This window comes from Mus caroli, chromosome 2 (genome assembly GCF_900094665.2).
Source record: "Mus caroli chromosome 2, CAROLI_EIJ_v1.1, whole genome shotgun sequence".
Classification (NCBI taxonomy): Eukaryota; Metazoa; Chordata; class Mammalia; order Rodentia; family Muridae; genus Mus; species Mus caroli.
The window spans coordinates 31147018-31162710 of NC_034571.1; the positions used below are offsets into that span (position 1 = coordinate 31147018).

Here is a 15693-nt window from a genome sequence, read left to right on the forward strand (position 1 = left end):
GAGAACTTTATTAGTGGAACTAGCACGTATGCACACACACACACACACACAGATGTACACACACATACAGGCACACACGGACACACACACACACCCTGTGTGGTGTTGCTTTAGGGTTTTCCTCACTGAAGTGCCCCAGTACTTCCTCATGTGAAGCCTTATGTTGAGAAGTCCTGGGAAATGAGTGCTTTCCCAAGATTCTCTTGGCTCTTTGCCCCACCCTCCCTTTCCGAGGCAGCCCTTGCCGACTTCTGTACTGGAAAGAGAGGTGAGCTGTACCATCCTGCAAGAACAGTGACACTCTAATCCATGAGGAGTCAGTGGTGGCTGATACCCAGGGGGCATTTGCTGCCTTCCAAGACGCCCAGGGAGCCAGTCAGCTTTTCCTGCCCCGGAGATTAGCGCTGGGCTGAGATGAGCATTATGTGCAAAGGGCTGGTCACCTGGAGGAGCCCATTGTGCCTGAGGACAAGTGAGTCATGGGTGGAGACTGAGATGGGAGTGGCAGGAGGTGACAGGGATGTCTAGAGAGACCTTGAAAGTTAGTTTCAATTTTCTGGGTCACTACTTGGCTGTCAAGGGGATTGTAGAGCAGCCAATTGGTGGAAGGCAAAGGGGAGGGTGGGTCAGAGCAGGCAATGCTGAGAGCTGGTAGGAGAGAATGTGTGTTACCAGTGAAGCCCTGTCACTTCCCTTCACCACACACACACACACACACACACACACACACACACACACACACACACATATTGGCACACAGAGACATGCACACATACACATTTATACAGATACATACATACATAGACACACACTCAGACACAGACACACACATACACACAAAATGAGATGGGGAGGGGAATAGCGAATAGCCAGCCTGGTCTTCTCTGTTCTTTGTTCTTGTTGGGTTCTGTCCCCACTGTCCAGCTAGGCTGACTTGAGTTAGATCTCTGCAGCTCTGGATTCAGGAGTGAGAGAGTCTGAGTCACTATCTCTCCAACCCGAAGGTGCCCCAGTCCCTCTCAGTTTGGCTTTCTGCACCCATGAACTAGGGCTGCACGGTGGCTGGGAAGAAGCCGAGAAGTCTGGTTTAAGTACACGGAACGGCTGGGGAGCCTTGGTTTTACCGTTGGTGAAGGCCCTGCCCAGGTCACAAGTTGCCCACTGGGGACTTCTCTGTGGCCACAAGTCTGTAATCTGAACCAGAAACAAGATGTTCCCAGCAGAGCTCACAGAGGCCACCAGGAAGATTTGAGGGTGGGGAAATGGGGGTTGGAAATGCCTTTAGCACTGGTGTCTGGCCCAAGGCCAAGCATGGGGGAACTGGTCAGGACTTGTTCAACTCTTCATCCTGGGCTCTCAGCACTCAGGATGACTAGGTTCTCAAAAATCCCAAACAACACAACAACAGAGGCTATGGATATAGCTCAGATAATAAGAATGCTTGCCTAGGGTAGGCTGGGCCCTGGGATTGGTCCCAGGACTGAGATGATGATGATGATGATGAAGAGGAGGAGGAAGAGGAGGAGGAGGAGGAGGAGGGGGAGGATAAAACACAGTTTCCAAGTTGATGGGGCAGGGTACAAAGAAGTAGGTGTGAAAAGCAGAGGGTGCCACAGGCAGACCAAGAGCATCCTGGCTGGAAGGGCCCAAGAGCTGACAACTGACCTCCCTAGGTCACAGTTTTAGAAACTGAGTCCCAGGCAGAAGCAATGGAAATAAGAAGCAGAAAAAAAGGAGCCTAGGCCCAGGTCCAGGATTCCCTCTAGGCAGGTGTGGCTCTTTGCTCCAACCCGCTGCCTCCAAGGAGCGTGAATAATGGCTTCCTGAAGAAGTTTCAGTTAACTGTGTGGGAGAGGAGACTTAGGCTGTTTGTACTCTGCTGCCTGTGGAGTCGGGGCTGGCGCAGCTATTTCAGCCCAAGCCACAGGGTCCTATTTATAGGCCTGTGTGATTAGCCTGGCCTATGTCAAAGGCCTTTTCCCTTCTGCCCTGCCCGGCCATGGCTGAGGACAGAAGCCCTAACAGGAATAGCAAGTAGCAGGGACTTGAGGGAGCTTTCTGCAGCATGCTCAGGCGGGGCAGGCAGGTTAGCCAGTTTAGCCAGCAAACTGTTCGCTGCCTGTTCTGATGCCCTCTTCTGGCCTCCAAGAGCAATGCATGCACGTGACACAGTGATATAGGCAGGCAGAACTCATGCAAGTAAATAAATCTTAAAAATAAATAAATAAAAAGATGTATTTTTATTTTATGTGTTTCACCTGCATCTCGTCATCACTGTATGTGTGTCTGGTGCTGAGGAGACCCCAAGAGGACGTTGCATCCCCTGCAAATGGAGTTACATACAGATGATGGGTGTGAGCTGCCATTTAGTGCTGGGAACTGAACTCAGGTCCTCTGCAAGAGCAGCCAGTAGGTGCTTTGTAAGAGAGAGGAAGAGGGAGAGAGAGAGAGAGAAAGAGAGAGACGAAGGGAGACACGGAGAGAGACACACACAGAGTAACAGGCTTCAAAAATCAAGTAGCCCTGGGTTTAAACTCTGCTTCGAGGTTCCCAACTGTGGGGTCTTCAGCTGAAGTTCTCTGAGCCTGGTTCCTTATCTACGAAGCTGGGTGATGGCACCCGTAAGTTTTAGTGAAGATTCAGAAAAATGGTGCTTATGAGGCTCATATCACGGAGCTGAGGAGATGGCTCGGAAGGTAAAGTGCTGGCCCCACACACCTGTTGGCTCCCTGGCATCTCTATAACCAGAGTCGAGGGGAGGGGAGGGGAGGAGAGGGGAGGTGGGAAGGGAAAGCAGAGAGATGATCCCCTAGGACTTGCTGGCTTAGACTGTTAGAGTCAATATGTGAGCTCCCAGTTCAAGGAGAAAACATGCCCCCTCCCCACAAATTAAGATCTCTAGCCTCTACATGCACACACACACACACACACACACACACACACACACACACACAGAGTTCTTGTCATGGTGCCCACTGCATGCTGAGTATCTGTGTGCAGTAGAAGTCTTGTTTGCAGGTGAGGAACTGAGGCTCCTTGTGTAGGGCTCTGCTCAAGTCAGGTCTGGGCAGTCCTGGCTTCCCACGCTGCCCCAACTCTTCTCTCTCCTCCTCCCAGCCCTTGGGGCCTATCCTGTTCCTAAGAACAGGGGAGTTTTGTGTAAGGGATTGTTTTTCTTAAGAAGATCCTTCTGTAGTGCCACATGATGACTCAGAACTCTGAGTCACAGCTGATGGCAGGAGCAGCCCGCCCTAGGAAGGAGGCAGAGGGAAAGGAGAGAAGAAAACAGGAAGGGGACCAGCTAGTCCCAGCTGTCCCGCTGTTTGGTTAACGAGACCCATCAGGTCCCCTTCTCCTGCTTAGCCTCAGTTTTCCCAACTATGATTTTTACCAAGTGGTTCCCACTGGGGGTTGATTCTTAGAATTGGGTTCCTGGGCCCACCCAGATCTATACAGTCCAAGGCTGGGGCTAGGTTTGGGACTTTGCACAATTTCCAAACCCCGTTCCCCCAAGGATTGTGCTGGCCCACCTTGTCTGCAGACATGTTCACAGCCACTCTCTGCTGACAGCTGCTCCAGGCCGGTCTCAAGTTGCTGACAATGGAAAGTTGATTTCTCCAGCCAAACACTAGGGCTTTTGTTTCCAAAACAACATCCCTAAAATATATTTTACATAACTGACTAGAGAAAATGCACATATTGTTTATATATATATTTTTTCCATTTCCATAAACATGATTTTTTTTTTTTAGCAAATTTGGGGATTTGTAGACCTGGTTGTCCTGGAACTCACAGAGATTCTCCTGCCTCTGCCTCCTGAGCGCTGGGGTTAAAGGCATAAGTCATCACAAGTGGAAAGAACATTTTCATCACCTCCCCTCCCCTCACCAAATCCCTTGTGTTTACAGTCTCTCCTCCAGTGCTCCCTACAATCTCTCCTCTAGTGCTCTGCCCACAGTTAATTAGCATCTGTGTCTAGCTTCCTGCCCCCTCTCCTTTCTGGCCCTGTGCAAATTGTCATCCTTCTCTGAACCTAGGATTTCTTCTCAGTAAGAGGGATAACCACGCCCTCTTGCAGGCTGTTAGGGTTGCCTCATTCGCAGCAGACAGCGGGCACATGGGATTCTAGTGCACGGCACACACGCAGGCTCAGGCTACACTTCAGAGTGCTTACCTAGTATGTCAGGTGCTGGGATGCAGACCGTTGCGTTATCTGCTTTTATCTACACCATTCTGCCAGAGAAATGTTGCTGTCATTCCATTTTAGATCTGAAGAAGGTGAGGCACTGACAGAAGTTGCTTTGGCAAGGTCACGTGGTGACAGAGGCTGGTGGGTATGGTTTTAACTGTGACACTGCATTGTCCCTGCCCCTTAGGCTACATATGCCCCCGGGGCGAGGAACACCATTTATGAGTCCAAAACAAGGATGTGGCATGTCTTGCCCAGGGCTGAGCCACAGTGCAGTGGGCATGGCAGTGTGTGCAGGTCAGTAGTCATGACTGAAGGCAAGTGTGAATTCACATACAAAGTAGACCTTACCACGAAGCCTAAGGGACACAAACAAGGCCTGGGGTGCGATGTAGTCACATGGTGTATATGTGACACTGGTGTGGTGCAACATATAAGATGGACAGGCATGGTCCCAAGAGCTGGGTACTTGAGCTCTGGCTCTTGTGTGTTCCTAGGCCCCAGCAGGCTCTGTCATGGTAGGATCTGGGGCTCAGCAAGCAGGCAGTACAAAGGCCTGCCTGTTCCTCCTCCTGTTTCTGGATGCCAAAGAGTAGGCATGTTCCAGAGGAGTACTGGGGCCCCAAGTGCACCCACTATCCCTTTAGCTCAGACAGGGGTCAAGGCATGGGACCAAGTTCATTGTTCAGGAAGAGCTGCCAGGCCCCCAGCTCCCCTCTTTCCAAGCCAGTCTCGCCAGCACTGGTGAGGGCCAGCACGGGTAATTTTCCTCTCCCCAGATCCTTCTTCTGATTGGCTCCCTGGCTGCGTGGCTGGCTTTGAGAGCGACTGCTTTCCAGGCCTTTGGGGAGAGACAGCTACACTGCTGTTGGGGCCCATGAACAAATTGCTAACAGCTGTTGTGGGAGGTGCAGAAGAGGAGGCTGTGGGTTATAGAAGGAGCTCCTCAAGCCCTCTTGGTACCCGGAACGCACCAGTTTATTCTGTCTCTTCTGAACCGGAGTGCCAGATCCAAGGTCACACATGCCCAGAATAAAGCTAGGTCCCTGGGTTCTGGGAGGTGGTAGGCAGGGAGCTGAGGTCAGATGGCAGAGGGTGTTCTGGTGGTGAGGCAGTGTTAATGCTTAAGGCTCCTGGGCACCAGATCTTAGAGGATGGCCTTAGGAGTCCTGTCTATCTGCACTGGGGCCATGGAAGGGTCTGGAACAGTGATTACCATATGAACATGAGATCTCGTGAATCCTTTTTCTCTGCTTCCTGTTAGCCTCTGACCTTCATCTCTTCATGGAGATTTTCTGCTATTTTATTTTTAATTAATAGTATGTGTAGCAAATCTGTGATATAGTCTGGTCATTCTATGTCCAAGGACAGTGAAGTTTAGAGGGGCTGAGTTTCCAGTTCTCACTCAGCTGGGGAGTGTTAGGGTCTGTGTTCTTTTGAGGGGACAGAGAAGGCCAGATCCATAGAGGAATGGAGTTATTGGAGGTAGATAGCGAGGCTGGCTTTTTAGGAGTAGGCAAAGGCCCTTTCCAAGACACCCACATATCCCTGAACTAGCCACTGCCCAGTCTCTGGCTCTGATTGGAACCCTCCAGCTGTCCTTTGGTTTCAATGTGAAAAACTAAGTGGAGGTCCAGGATGGGTTCAGGATGGGTCAAGGATGGTATGAGCAAGCGAGCTGCAGGTGCGTAAGGGCCTTCTTTGAACATCACAATTGCTAAGCACCAGTTAAGTAGCACATTCAGAGCCAGGGGCTTCTTCAGTCCTACCAGACATCCAGCTGGGTAGGCACTTTCACCCCATTTTATATCAAAGGAAAGAAGATCATTGTAGAAAGGAACCATGTGCCCAGTTCCCTGGGCTCCTGCAGTTTCCTTCCTGAACGTGGCCTGGTACTTCCTTGGCCAGAAGGTCACTCAACCTTCACTTGTCATCTCTGCCGTGTGTGAGCTCATGGAGACGTGGCATGGGTTCCTGGACCCAATCATCTTCTCCCTCTTCAGCAAGCCTACCCCTTGGTCCTCTCTGGGACCTCTGCCTGCAGGCTGCAGAGTGCCATTCAGGCTATCGGCTCAAGCTGCGGCCAGAACCCATCACAGAGGAAGGACACTGTGGTGGTGGTTAGCTGTGGAGGGTGTGGGAATGTAGAAGAGTGTATTGAACCATTAGCAGGAAGATGTGGCACCCTCCGGTTGACACCACTGTATGTCATGTCCTGGGGAGCATCCACCAGACCTTTGGATCCTGGTGACAAATAAACTTAGCCTCCAAATCAACTTGGTCACATGCAGTGCTCACCTTTTTCTCTTTCTTTGTCTTTGAGTCCCGAACAGTTGTGAACAGTCCTGGAGAAGGGCTGGTCACTCATGTCACATAACTCCTCTTGACTGGATCCTCAAAATGAGCAGATGTATCTATCATGGGTAGATGTAACACGACCCAGCACTGAAAATATCAAAGACACATGGTTCCATGATGTTAAATACATTGTCTGTGTTACACTCACCATCACCGCGTGTACCCAGGACTCTCCACCTTGCAGAACTTATTACTCCCAAAGATGTAAGGAGAGAGACCACTGGCTCAAATCATCATGGCCAAATTAATTAAAGCAAGCTTCTTAATTTGTGTACATGAGCTGCTCTCTCTAAAAGCAGGGTCTAAGAGATCAGCATTGGATGTGAGGAAAACAGGGCTTTTATAGTCAGAGGTAGGGGGTTTCCAAATGAGGGATTTGGGGGCAAAATATGTGGAGTTACAGGAGCAGAATACAAGCATAGCAGGTTAGTCCTAACAACCTCCTGCTACAAAGTCATGATTGCAAGGTGATTGTAACAATATAGTCATAATCCGGTAGTTAGAACAACCTTTTAAAACAAAGACTGTGTATTGAAGAGTGTATTGAACCATTAGCAGGAGGATGTGGCACCCTCCGGTTGACACCACTATATGTCATGTCCTGAGGAGCGTCCACCAGACCTTTGGATCCTGGTGACAAATAAACTTAGCCTCCAAATCAACTTGGTCACATGCAGTGCTCACCTTTTTCTCTTTCTTTGTCTTTGAGTCCCTTGCAACAAGGTTGCAAGATTTTAATAACTTTTTGAAACAAATACATGATTTGTTGCCATTTCCTGGGACAGCCAGTACAGAACCATTTGTAGTCACTGTTATAGCCCAATCCTTGAGAAACGGGTATAATCATAAACAGGAACGAACCTAGTTTGTCTTTACTATAAGACGGCTTTCAATAGAAGAAAGCCAAAGATGGAGGCAGGCTGGTTCATCAAACTGAAGCTCTGCCTGCTCTGGACAATAGCCACACATTTCCCTTCCTTTACAATGGTCATTTTACTGTACCTGGTTCTTCTCAGAACTTCATGGAAGTGGGCTCACAGTATTTGCTGTTTTGTACTGCTTTAGTGTTCTCCAGGGCCATTCCTAGAGCAGGCTGCAAGCTTTACAAAGGTTACTATTCCTCTGTTGGAATATTTTGGTTGATTGTGTTCTTATTAGTTAATGAACAGCTGGTTGGCTTCCATGCTTTAGCTGTGACGGGCAGGACAGCTATGGATGTGGGTGTGCAGTCGTCTCTCAGATGCTTGCTTTTTTAACCCAGTGTTTTGGAAATTTCATCTTATGAAAAACCCAGTCCTTGGAACTTTTGTTTTAGTGGTCTCATTTGCATTTTACACTAGCATTAAACACACACACACACACACACACACATGTTGTTTGTTTTGAGATCTGGTCTTGCTAGCTAACCAGTTCTGAGTGAGCTGAAACTTATTATGTAAACAAGGCTGGCCTCAAACTTGCTTCTGTCTCCTGGGTGCTGGCATTACAGGTACACACCAGCATGCTTGGCAGGGAAGGGCCTTTTTACCTATAATTTACACACATGAACATTGAGACCCAGAGAGATAGAAACTCACCCAAGCAACTGACCCAGCATAAAGAGCAGCTTCCTTTTCACAGGGGCTTCATCTGCATCAAGCTATGCCAAGCCCCTAACATGTTTCACCTGGCTAAAATCTCTTACAATTTACTCTTTTAATTTTAAAGTTATTTGTGTGCCCCCTCTATGTATATGAATGTCTGTGTGTATATGTCTGTGTGTCCATGTGTGTGTGTATGTCTCTGTGTGTGCCTGTATCTGTGAATATGTGTGTCTGTGTGTACGTATGTCTGTCTGTCTGTTTCTCTATGTGTGTCTCTGTGTATCTCTCTCTCTCTCTCTCTCTCTCTCTCTCTCTCTCTCTCTCTCTCTCTCTCTCTGTGTGTGTGTGTGTGTGTGGTATGTAAGTACAGGTAACTGTAGAGGCCAGAATGGTGTGTCAGATCCTCTGGGGCAGGAGTTACAGGTGGTTGTGAGCCACTTGATATGGGTGCTGGAAAACCAACCTGAGGTCCTCTGCAAGAGTGGTATGTTCTCTTAACAGCTGAGCATTCATGCCTGTTCCCCTTATTAAATTCTTACCACCTTCATGGGAAGAGGATATTATAATCCCTACCTACAGATAAGGAAATGGAGGCTCTGAGAGCCAAGATGACTTGCTCAGAGCCACTCAGCTAGTTAAGTGGCAGTTTAACCCATAGCTTTCGCTAGTGGCAATGCTTCCCAAATCCTTCCTTGGAGTAGCTGCTTCCAGCAACATCTTTTTGTTCCTTTCTGCTCTGGCTGGGGCATCACAGACCCTGCCTTCTGTCTGCAGCACAGATCTGCACCCTACCCAGGCTTCCTGCTGATCCTGCTTTAAGTCACTGTGCCAGTGTGTGAGTCCCTTTGTCCAGCTGTTGACATACATTTGTGTCTGGGCTCCTCCAGGGGTTACCACAGAGTTTTAGGGGTGTACTAAGGGGCTAGGGCTCAGTCTTTTGAAGTCCCAAGTTTCCTAGGGCTAGAGTGTTTGTCTCAGCATTGGGAAAACTGATTGCTACAGTGAGTCCTGGTGGAAGAGTCCCTGGGCTCTGAGACAGGACAAATCTTGTTTCCAGGGAATAGGGCCAGAAGCAGTAGGGCCAAGCCTCCTCTTAATGTCCTGACTTGGCTCACAATGTGAGGTGGGGTTGGCTCTGGGAGAGGGTCAGTGGCTTCAGTCCCTGGGATAGATTCAACCAAGCCCCACTGGCCTGATTCCCAATAGCTGTCCACACCCAGGATAAACATCGCCAGGGCAAGAGGCCCAGCTGGCCATATCAGGGAACTCTGTTCCATGAGCCCCATGCCTTGGATCTGGTGTTGTCCACAGACCTGAGGTTTAAGTCTAGTGTGTGGACACGGCTCCATGGCCTGGAGACATCGTCTTCTGCTTGGTGTTATCTACAAAGAGACAAGAAGCTAGTGACCATTACAACTGGCAGTCTTGTGGCTTGCTTCTATTTCCCCCCATAGTTCCCTGTATACAAATGAGTGACTGGGGTTTAGAATGGGAACTGACCCAGTCCACAATGCACAGCCCAACCTGAGCCCAAGTCCCATTTGCATCCTGGGGTTTTACCTCTAGCCTGCCATTCAGTAGGTATGGATTTGCTTAGCCCAGGCCTCTGAGAGCAGAGAGCAGCAGCTAGGAAACCTTTGGGAGTTAATGCATGTCGGGTCTTAGGTTTCGTTGTTGTTCCACGAGCCTAACACCATCCTCTTCATTTTAAAAATGAGGAAACTGAGGCCTTGGTTACAGGTGCTGAGGCCTGTGTGCGTTCAAGTCCATGGGGCTTGCCAGAACTTGTGCTGGCCCTGTTTGCTTCCACTGGGTTTCATAACTGCCTTCTCTGTTTACTGACCATTGTCCCTATTGGCAAAATCCTAGGCCAGAAGGGTGGGTGCTCCCAGGGGGACCAGAGAACAGCAGTGGGCTAAAAGTACACAAGGAGAGAGAGAGAGAGAGAGAGAGAGAGAGAGAGAGAGAGAGAGAGAGAGAGAGAGAGAGAAAGCTGCAATGTCTCGGGTGAGGGAACAGAACAGGGTGGTGTCTTCCCAGCCTGCCAAGGCCTTTTGTACACTGAGGCCGAGGGTGGAGGGTGAGGGTGAGGCATCTCATCTGGTAGCCACCCTAGGAGGCCCACGGAGACCCACAGATTGACTCGAAGTTAATCATAGAAGGAAGGGGTCAAGAGATGGTTGTGGGACCCTGGATCCAACCACAGGGGAGGGAAGGGCCCCTTGATCCATCCTGTGTCAGATACTAAGAGCTGCCTGGTGTATAAGGGGGCACTGGGCGGGACTCACACACAGCCAAGATGGGAGATCAAGGGGGTGTCTGAGGCACAGCAAAGAGCCTGTAGACCCACACCAGGACCCACACCAGTCGAAGTGACAGCAAACAGTGCTACATTCAAGTCAGAGCAGCCATCCCAGGTCTGAGTGTCTTGGAATGGAGGTACCACAGTCTTTCTCCACCCAGTGGCTGTGGCCTGAGGATCTACATAGACATCCCCCCAGCCTGGGAGATGTTGTAGGGCCTGCTGCTCTAGAGATGTCTGGCTACCTGCTTGGCAGAGGCTTGGACTGGTTTAGCAACAACAGCCTTTCCTGGGCTGGGCTGCTGCTCCCTCCCCAGGTGAGGCGGGGTCAGAGCTCTTGCTTCTGTCTCCCAGACATAATTGGGTTCAGGAATCCCAGACAAGGTTTAGAATATCAGCAGTGCTTCCTTCCCACGAGTGGCCCGAGTCTTGGTTTCCCTGCCATCGGTCTGCTTTCCTTTCTTATGCACGTGTATCTACTTGCTCCCCTGAATTCATACATCTTTTTCCAAGCAGGGAACAGAGTAAAACAGGGTTTCCCTATCATAGTCTCCACTCCCGGTGCAGCATAGTGAGATGTTCTAGGCTTTGGGGTCTTATGGGGCTTGATTACTCACTGGATCTAGAGGTGAGGTGACATGCTGTTCTGATTTCAGAACCTCCTTCTTACATCAGGGATCATAGGTGGTCTGATTCAGAAGGACGTGCCAAGGTGAGCTGGTCCACTGTCCCCATTTTGCAGATAGGGACATCGAAGCATAGAAGCAAGTAAGTTCTGGGCAGGGTGGTGCAGCCATGCTCTGGGTCCAGAAATGGGCCTTAGATTGAAGAGTATTGAGGCTTATCTTTTGTATGGACACCGAGACCCAGAAAGAATGAGTTGCCTAGAGTCATCCAGGACGTCTGTGGCAGACCCTTCTCTAACAGGGGATACCTGCCTTTTACCCTCTCTAAAACTCCTTGTTCTCTTGAACTCATGAACCTCTTCCAGGCAGGGAACAGATTATCGCTGCCCCATCCGGGTCTCCTTCACTGAGGCCTTGGAGAGTTTCTAGGCTTCAGGGTCTTAAAAGGCAGGGGTGGGGCCTTGGTTAATATGGCCTAAACTCCATAGCTACATAGTCAGCAAAGATCACCACCTTTGTGATCATTAACTGCGGGGGAGCCTGGGCTGGTGGTCACTGACCCCAGGGGTCGAGGCCAAGCCATACTGGCCTTCTGTTAATCACCAACTGGGTAAGCTGGGGCCACACTGCTTCCCTGTTCCTGAGGGGGCTGTGTAGCCAGGCCAGCTGCTGGCTCAGGCTCCTGGTCATTTCCTGAGTCAGCCAAGGAGCAAGTATCCCCTCAGGCATGTTCTTAAAGCAGTCTTTCTAGACTACAGTTCTAAATCAATCAATCAATCAATCAATCAATCAATCAATCAATCAACTCTATTGGATAAATTTCTTTTCTTTGGCTTTTTTGGGGTAGGGTTTCTCTGGGCAGCCCTAGCTGTCCTGGAACTCTCTTTATAGAGCAGACTGGCTTTGAACTCACAGAGATCTGCCTGCTTCTGCCTCTGGAATACTGGGGTTAAAGGTATGCACCATCCCTGGCCAGCTGGATGTATCTGTGTCATGTTTTAGATCTTGTGCTTTAAGCTGCTATTTTAGGAAGTGTCTCAGGATGTAACTCGTGTAGCATGCACAGTCCACTCACCGAAGCACACAGTTCTGTGATTTTTCTGTGGCGTGAACTGGTTGTATGATCATCATCGTGGTGTGGTATTAAAAATTTCCCACCATCCTGAAAGGTTCCTTGTGGCAATTACAGTGATCTGAGGACTCTCTCCAGCCTGGGCAGCCAAGCCACGGCAGTGTCCAAGGTGACGTCTCAGTGCATTGTTTACTGACTTTGCAGGGGTTTGTGCATCAGCTGCAGAGTCTTTCCTTATAGAAAGGAAGAGACATCATTGTGCAATTTGCTTCTGGCACCTGGAGGTCTCTCCGTGCCTACTGAGTGCCTACTATGTGCTACCAGGCACAACTGGCTCTGACTTTTTTTTTTTTTCTTTTCACGGTTGCTTTGTGGTCCATTGTGTGACAGTCCCATCACTTATGTCCCCAGGGCATTTGGGTCATTTCCAATTCTCTTCGAACAATGCTTCAATGCATATCCTTGTCCATTGCAAGCAGCTCTGTAGGGAATGTTGTATTATGTGTCTTGAATATGCACAATCTACTTTCTATCTAGAGAGGTGAAAATGGCTTATGCTTCCAGGAATGTTTCTGCAAGCAGTGTGGGCTTTAATCACCTCCCTGAGTTGTGCCCAGGGCAGCCCACTGTAGGCTACACAGGCTTCCTAGACCATGGAGCCCAGAGAATTCAAGGCCTCTACAAACACCTGATAAAATCCCATTTCTAGGGGTACTCACCTTTCTTGCCTTGCCCCCCTGTAAATCAGATCTTAGCTATTTACTGGGCATGGCCTGTGTTTGCTTGCCCTCTGCCTATATGCTGTTCCCTCCCTTGGAAATGTTCTCAGACTCCCCTGCTACCTTCAAGACCCAGGCCATCTGAAGTCCCCATAACCTTCAGTCTCAGCTGTTCTCTGTGTTCTCTTAGCTGTGAACTGTTTCCCCTTAAGTGGGAAGAAACTGGGGAGGGAGCCAGCAAAGTTAGATAGAAGTCATGCTATGTAGGCTCCCAAGGGAGCTGGGACAGGATGCATTGCCTCCTGCAGACCAGGCTATCTGAGCAGGCCTGATCTAACCCTCTGCAACCTCTAGGAGACATAGTAGGTGGTACTTAGGAGTCTAACTTAGGTCCACATTTCCCAGTGATGAGGAGTGGGGGAAGGAGAGGGCCTGAAATGGGGTGGGGGGAAGGTTGTAGAAGGAAATGGAGGTGTCATCCTCTAAAGGAGATGGATACAAGTGTTGCCCTGGGCAGGGGCAACCAGTCAACAGGCAAGAACTTTGTACAACAAACTAAGATTTGCTCAAAATAACAATAACAAAACAGAAAGAAAAAAAATGTCACTGGGGGAAGGGGAGAAGAACCCAAAAAGAGTACTTGAGTTGGAAACCGCCATGAACGTGTTAGTTCATGCTAGGTGTTTTTTGTTGTTTTGTTTAGTTTTTGTTGGACCTGCTAATTGGACCGATAAGAAGGGGATTGAACGGGCCCCAGAAAAACTTCTCTCACTGAGTTAGCATCTGTTATATGTCAGACCACAGGCCGGATCTTCTGATTGGAAACTAGGGTCCAAGGGGCGACCGCACCCAGTCGGGTCGGTCCCCGTGGGAAGGGAACCCAGATGTCTCAGAGATCCGGGACAGATACCCGCCTCCCCTGCGGGCCGCAAGGCCCTCCCTGCTGGGCGGTCCTCAGCTAGGGCGGGATGGGACGGCTGGTTACTTAAAGGTTGGGGCGACCAAGGGTCCGCGGCCGCAGCCTGGGTCCTCACCGTCGCCATGGCTCCGTACCGCTCTTCGCTGCTCTGCGCGCTGCTCCTCCTGGCGCTGTGCGCACTGTCGCCTTCCCATGCAGCCACGGCATCGCGGGGCAGGGCCCAAGAGAGGGCGCCCCAAAGTCGGGTGTCTGAGGCGCGGGTGAGTGCCCGGGGTCCCCGGGGCTCCCCGAGTAATTGTCTATTGTAAGTTCTTGCAGATACAGCGCTAGGAAAAGGGGAGTAATTCAGGTGTAGAATGGAAAAACTGTTTTGTTGCTTTGTAAGTATGTCTTGCTGCTTCGGGGCTCCTGGGGGCGGGGTTCGGGGGCCGGGACCAAAGCTCTTTCCTTCCCTGCAGGCTAACCTCACCTTGGCCGGATCTTTCCCCACTACTGATTTGGATCCCATCTCCTTTATCACGTCTAACTACTGCCCTTCTTGCTGGTCTTTCTCAGAGTCTTCTGCGTTTGCTGTTGGTCGTATCTGTCCCCTCCCGTTCAGTTTCCCCTCTGAAAGCCTCTGGATAGGACTGTTATTTTATTCTCTCCTCTCTACCCTGACTGTGGTCTCCTCCCCTGCCCAACCCCTCCCACTTGTTTGCCCTTTCTGTTCTCTACTCTCCACTACTTGAGTTTTTCTCCCCAATCGCTTCTCCTGCCTGCTTTTTTGTTCCAACCAGACCTTCCTCTGTCTGAGGTGACCTGCTGACATCCCTCCTTGGGCGCAAACCTAACCGTCTGTCCCATTGGCAACTACAGAGCATGTTTGGCAGCCTTTCCCACCCTCAAACCTTCTCCTAACAGGTTCCCCCTGCAGACTTCAGGCTCCATTCCTTCCCCCTTTTCCAAGATGTGGAAATTTGGTGGGTGGGATGCTGAGGGTGGGGCAGGAGGGAGGAGGCAGGCAGCTCAGGAGGCCACTTGGGCCCACTAAGCCAGTCCTTAGTGGGCTGTGATGATCCTTCCCCTTCCAAGGAGCAAAACCAAACATGGGACCTAGGATCAGGCCCCTTGCCCTTTGGTCCTCTGTTTCCCCATTTGCAGAGTAGGGGTGGATAATGCATCCTAAGCCACAAAGGTTCTGGAAGAGAGCATGCAGAGTCCCGGGGGACTGGGAGATTTGCCACTGCTATCTGGGAGTGTCTATCCATAGAGGCAGAGAGTGCCTTTGAAGTCCAGGGCTATCCCTCTGTGTTGTCTCCCAAATGGGGGTCCCTGAAAGATAGCCTGCCTCTTTGTGCCTTAGCTGTCTCCCCAAAAGGGAGGGAGCTCTCTGCCTCCTCCGTCACATCACCAACTTGGAGGGCAGAAAGGGAGACAGCCTGGCCTGGCCAGAAACTCCCAGAAAGGGGTTGATTCTCCTCTAGGACAGGGAGAGCACGAGGCTCAAGTGAGTCACTCTTGGTGCTGGAACCTGCCCTCCCTCATGCCTGGGGTCTCTCCTTGCTGAGACCCACACTTCTGCTCAGGCTCTGTCCTGTCTCTCTGCAGCCCAGCACTATGGTGGTGGAGCACCCCGAATTCCTGAAGGCAGGGAAGGAGCCTGGCCTGCAGATCTGGCGTGTGGAGAAGTTTGACCTGGTACCTGTGCCCCCCAACCTCTATGGAGACTTCTTCACGGGTGACGCCTATGTCATCCTAAAGACTGTGCAGCTGAGGAACGGGAATCTGCAGTACGACCTCCACTATTGGCTGGGTGAGGGAGTGCTCCTGCTTAGCCCCACCCCATCCCCGACCCCCAACTACATGGATATACCTGAACTGAGTGCTCTCTACACCAGGCCTTTGTTAGTGGTTTCTGTGACACCGCTCTAGAGCCAGCCTGT

General features: G+C 50.4%; 1 protein-coding gene and 1 long non-coding RNA gene across 3 annotated transcripts in view; one reads left to right on the forward strand and one right to left on the reverse strand.

The window, feature by feature from the left end:
- Positions 1–15693, forward strand: part of Gsn (gelsolin) — a 52075-nt gene that overhangs the window by 12408 nt on the left and 23974 nt on the right. The window contains exons 1-2 of one of the 2 annotated variants that reach the window (XM_021156709.2): positions 13812–14028; positions 15359–15563. In XM_021156709.2, the coding sequence (XP_021012368.1) occupies positions 13891–14028; positions 15359–15563 (343 nt within the window). In that variant the 5' untranslated portion in view covers positions 13812–13890. Of the gene's footprint in view, positions 1–13811; positions 14029–15358; positions 15564–15693 lie in introns of those variants that run through there. The other variant, XM_029471225.1, reaches the window with a different exon arrangement.
- On the reverse strand, positions 2446–7644 carry LOC115029729. Its single transcript, XR_003835281.1, has 3 exons — positions 7550–7644; positions 6488–6634; positions 2446–3657 (listed from the first exon to the last, which is right to left on the reverse strand). It is a non-coding gene; the product is annotated as an uncharacterized LOC115029729 (long non-coding RNA).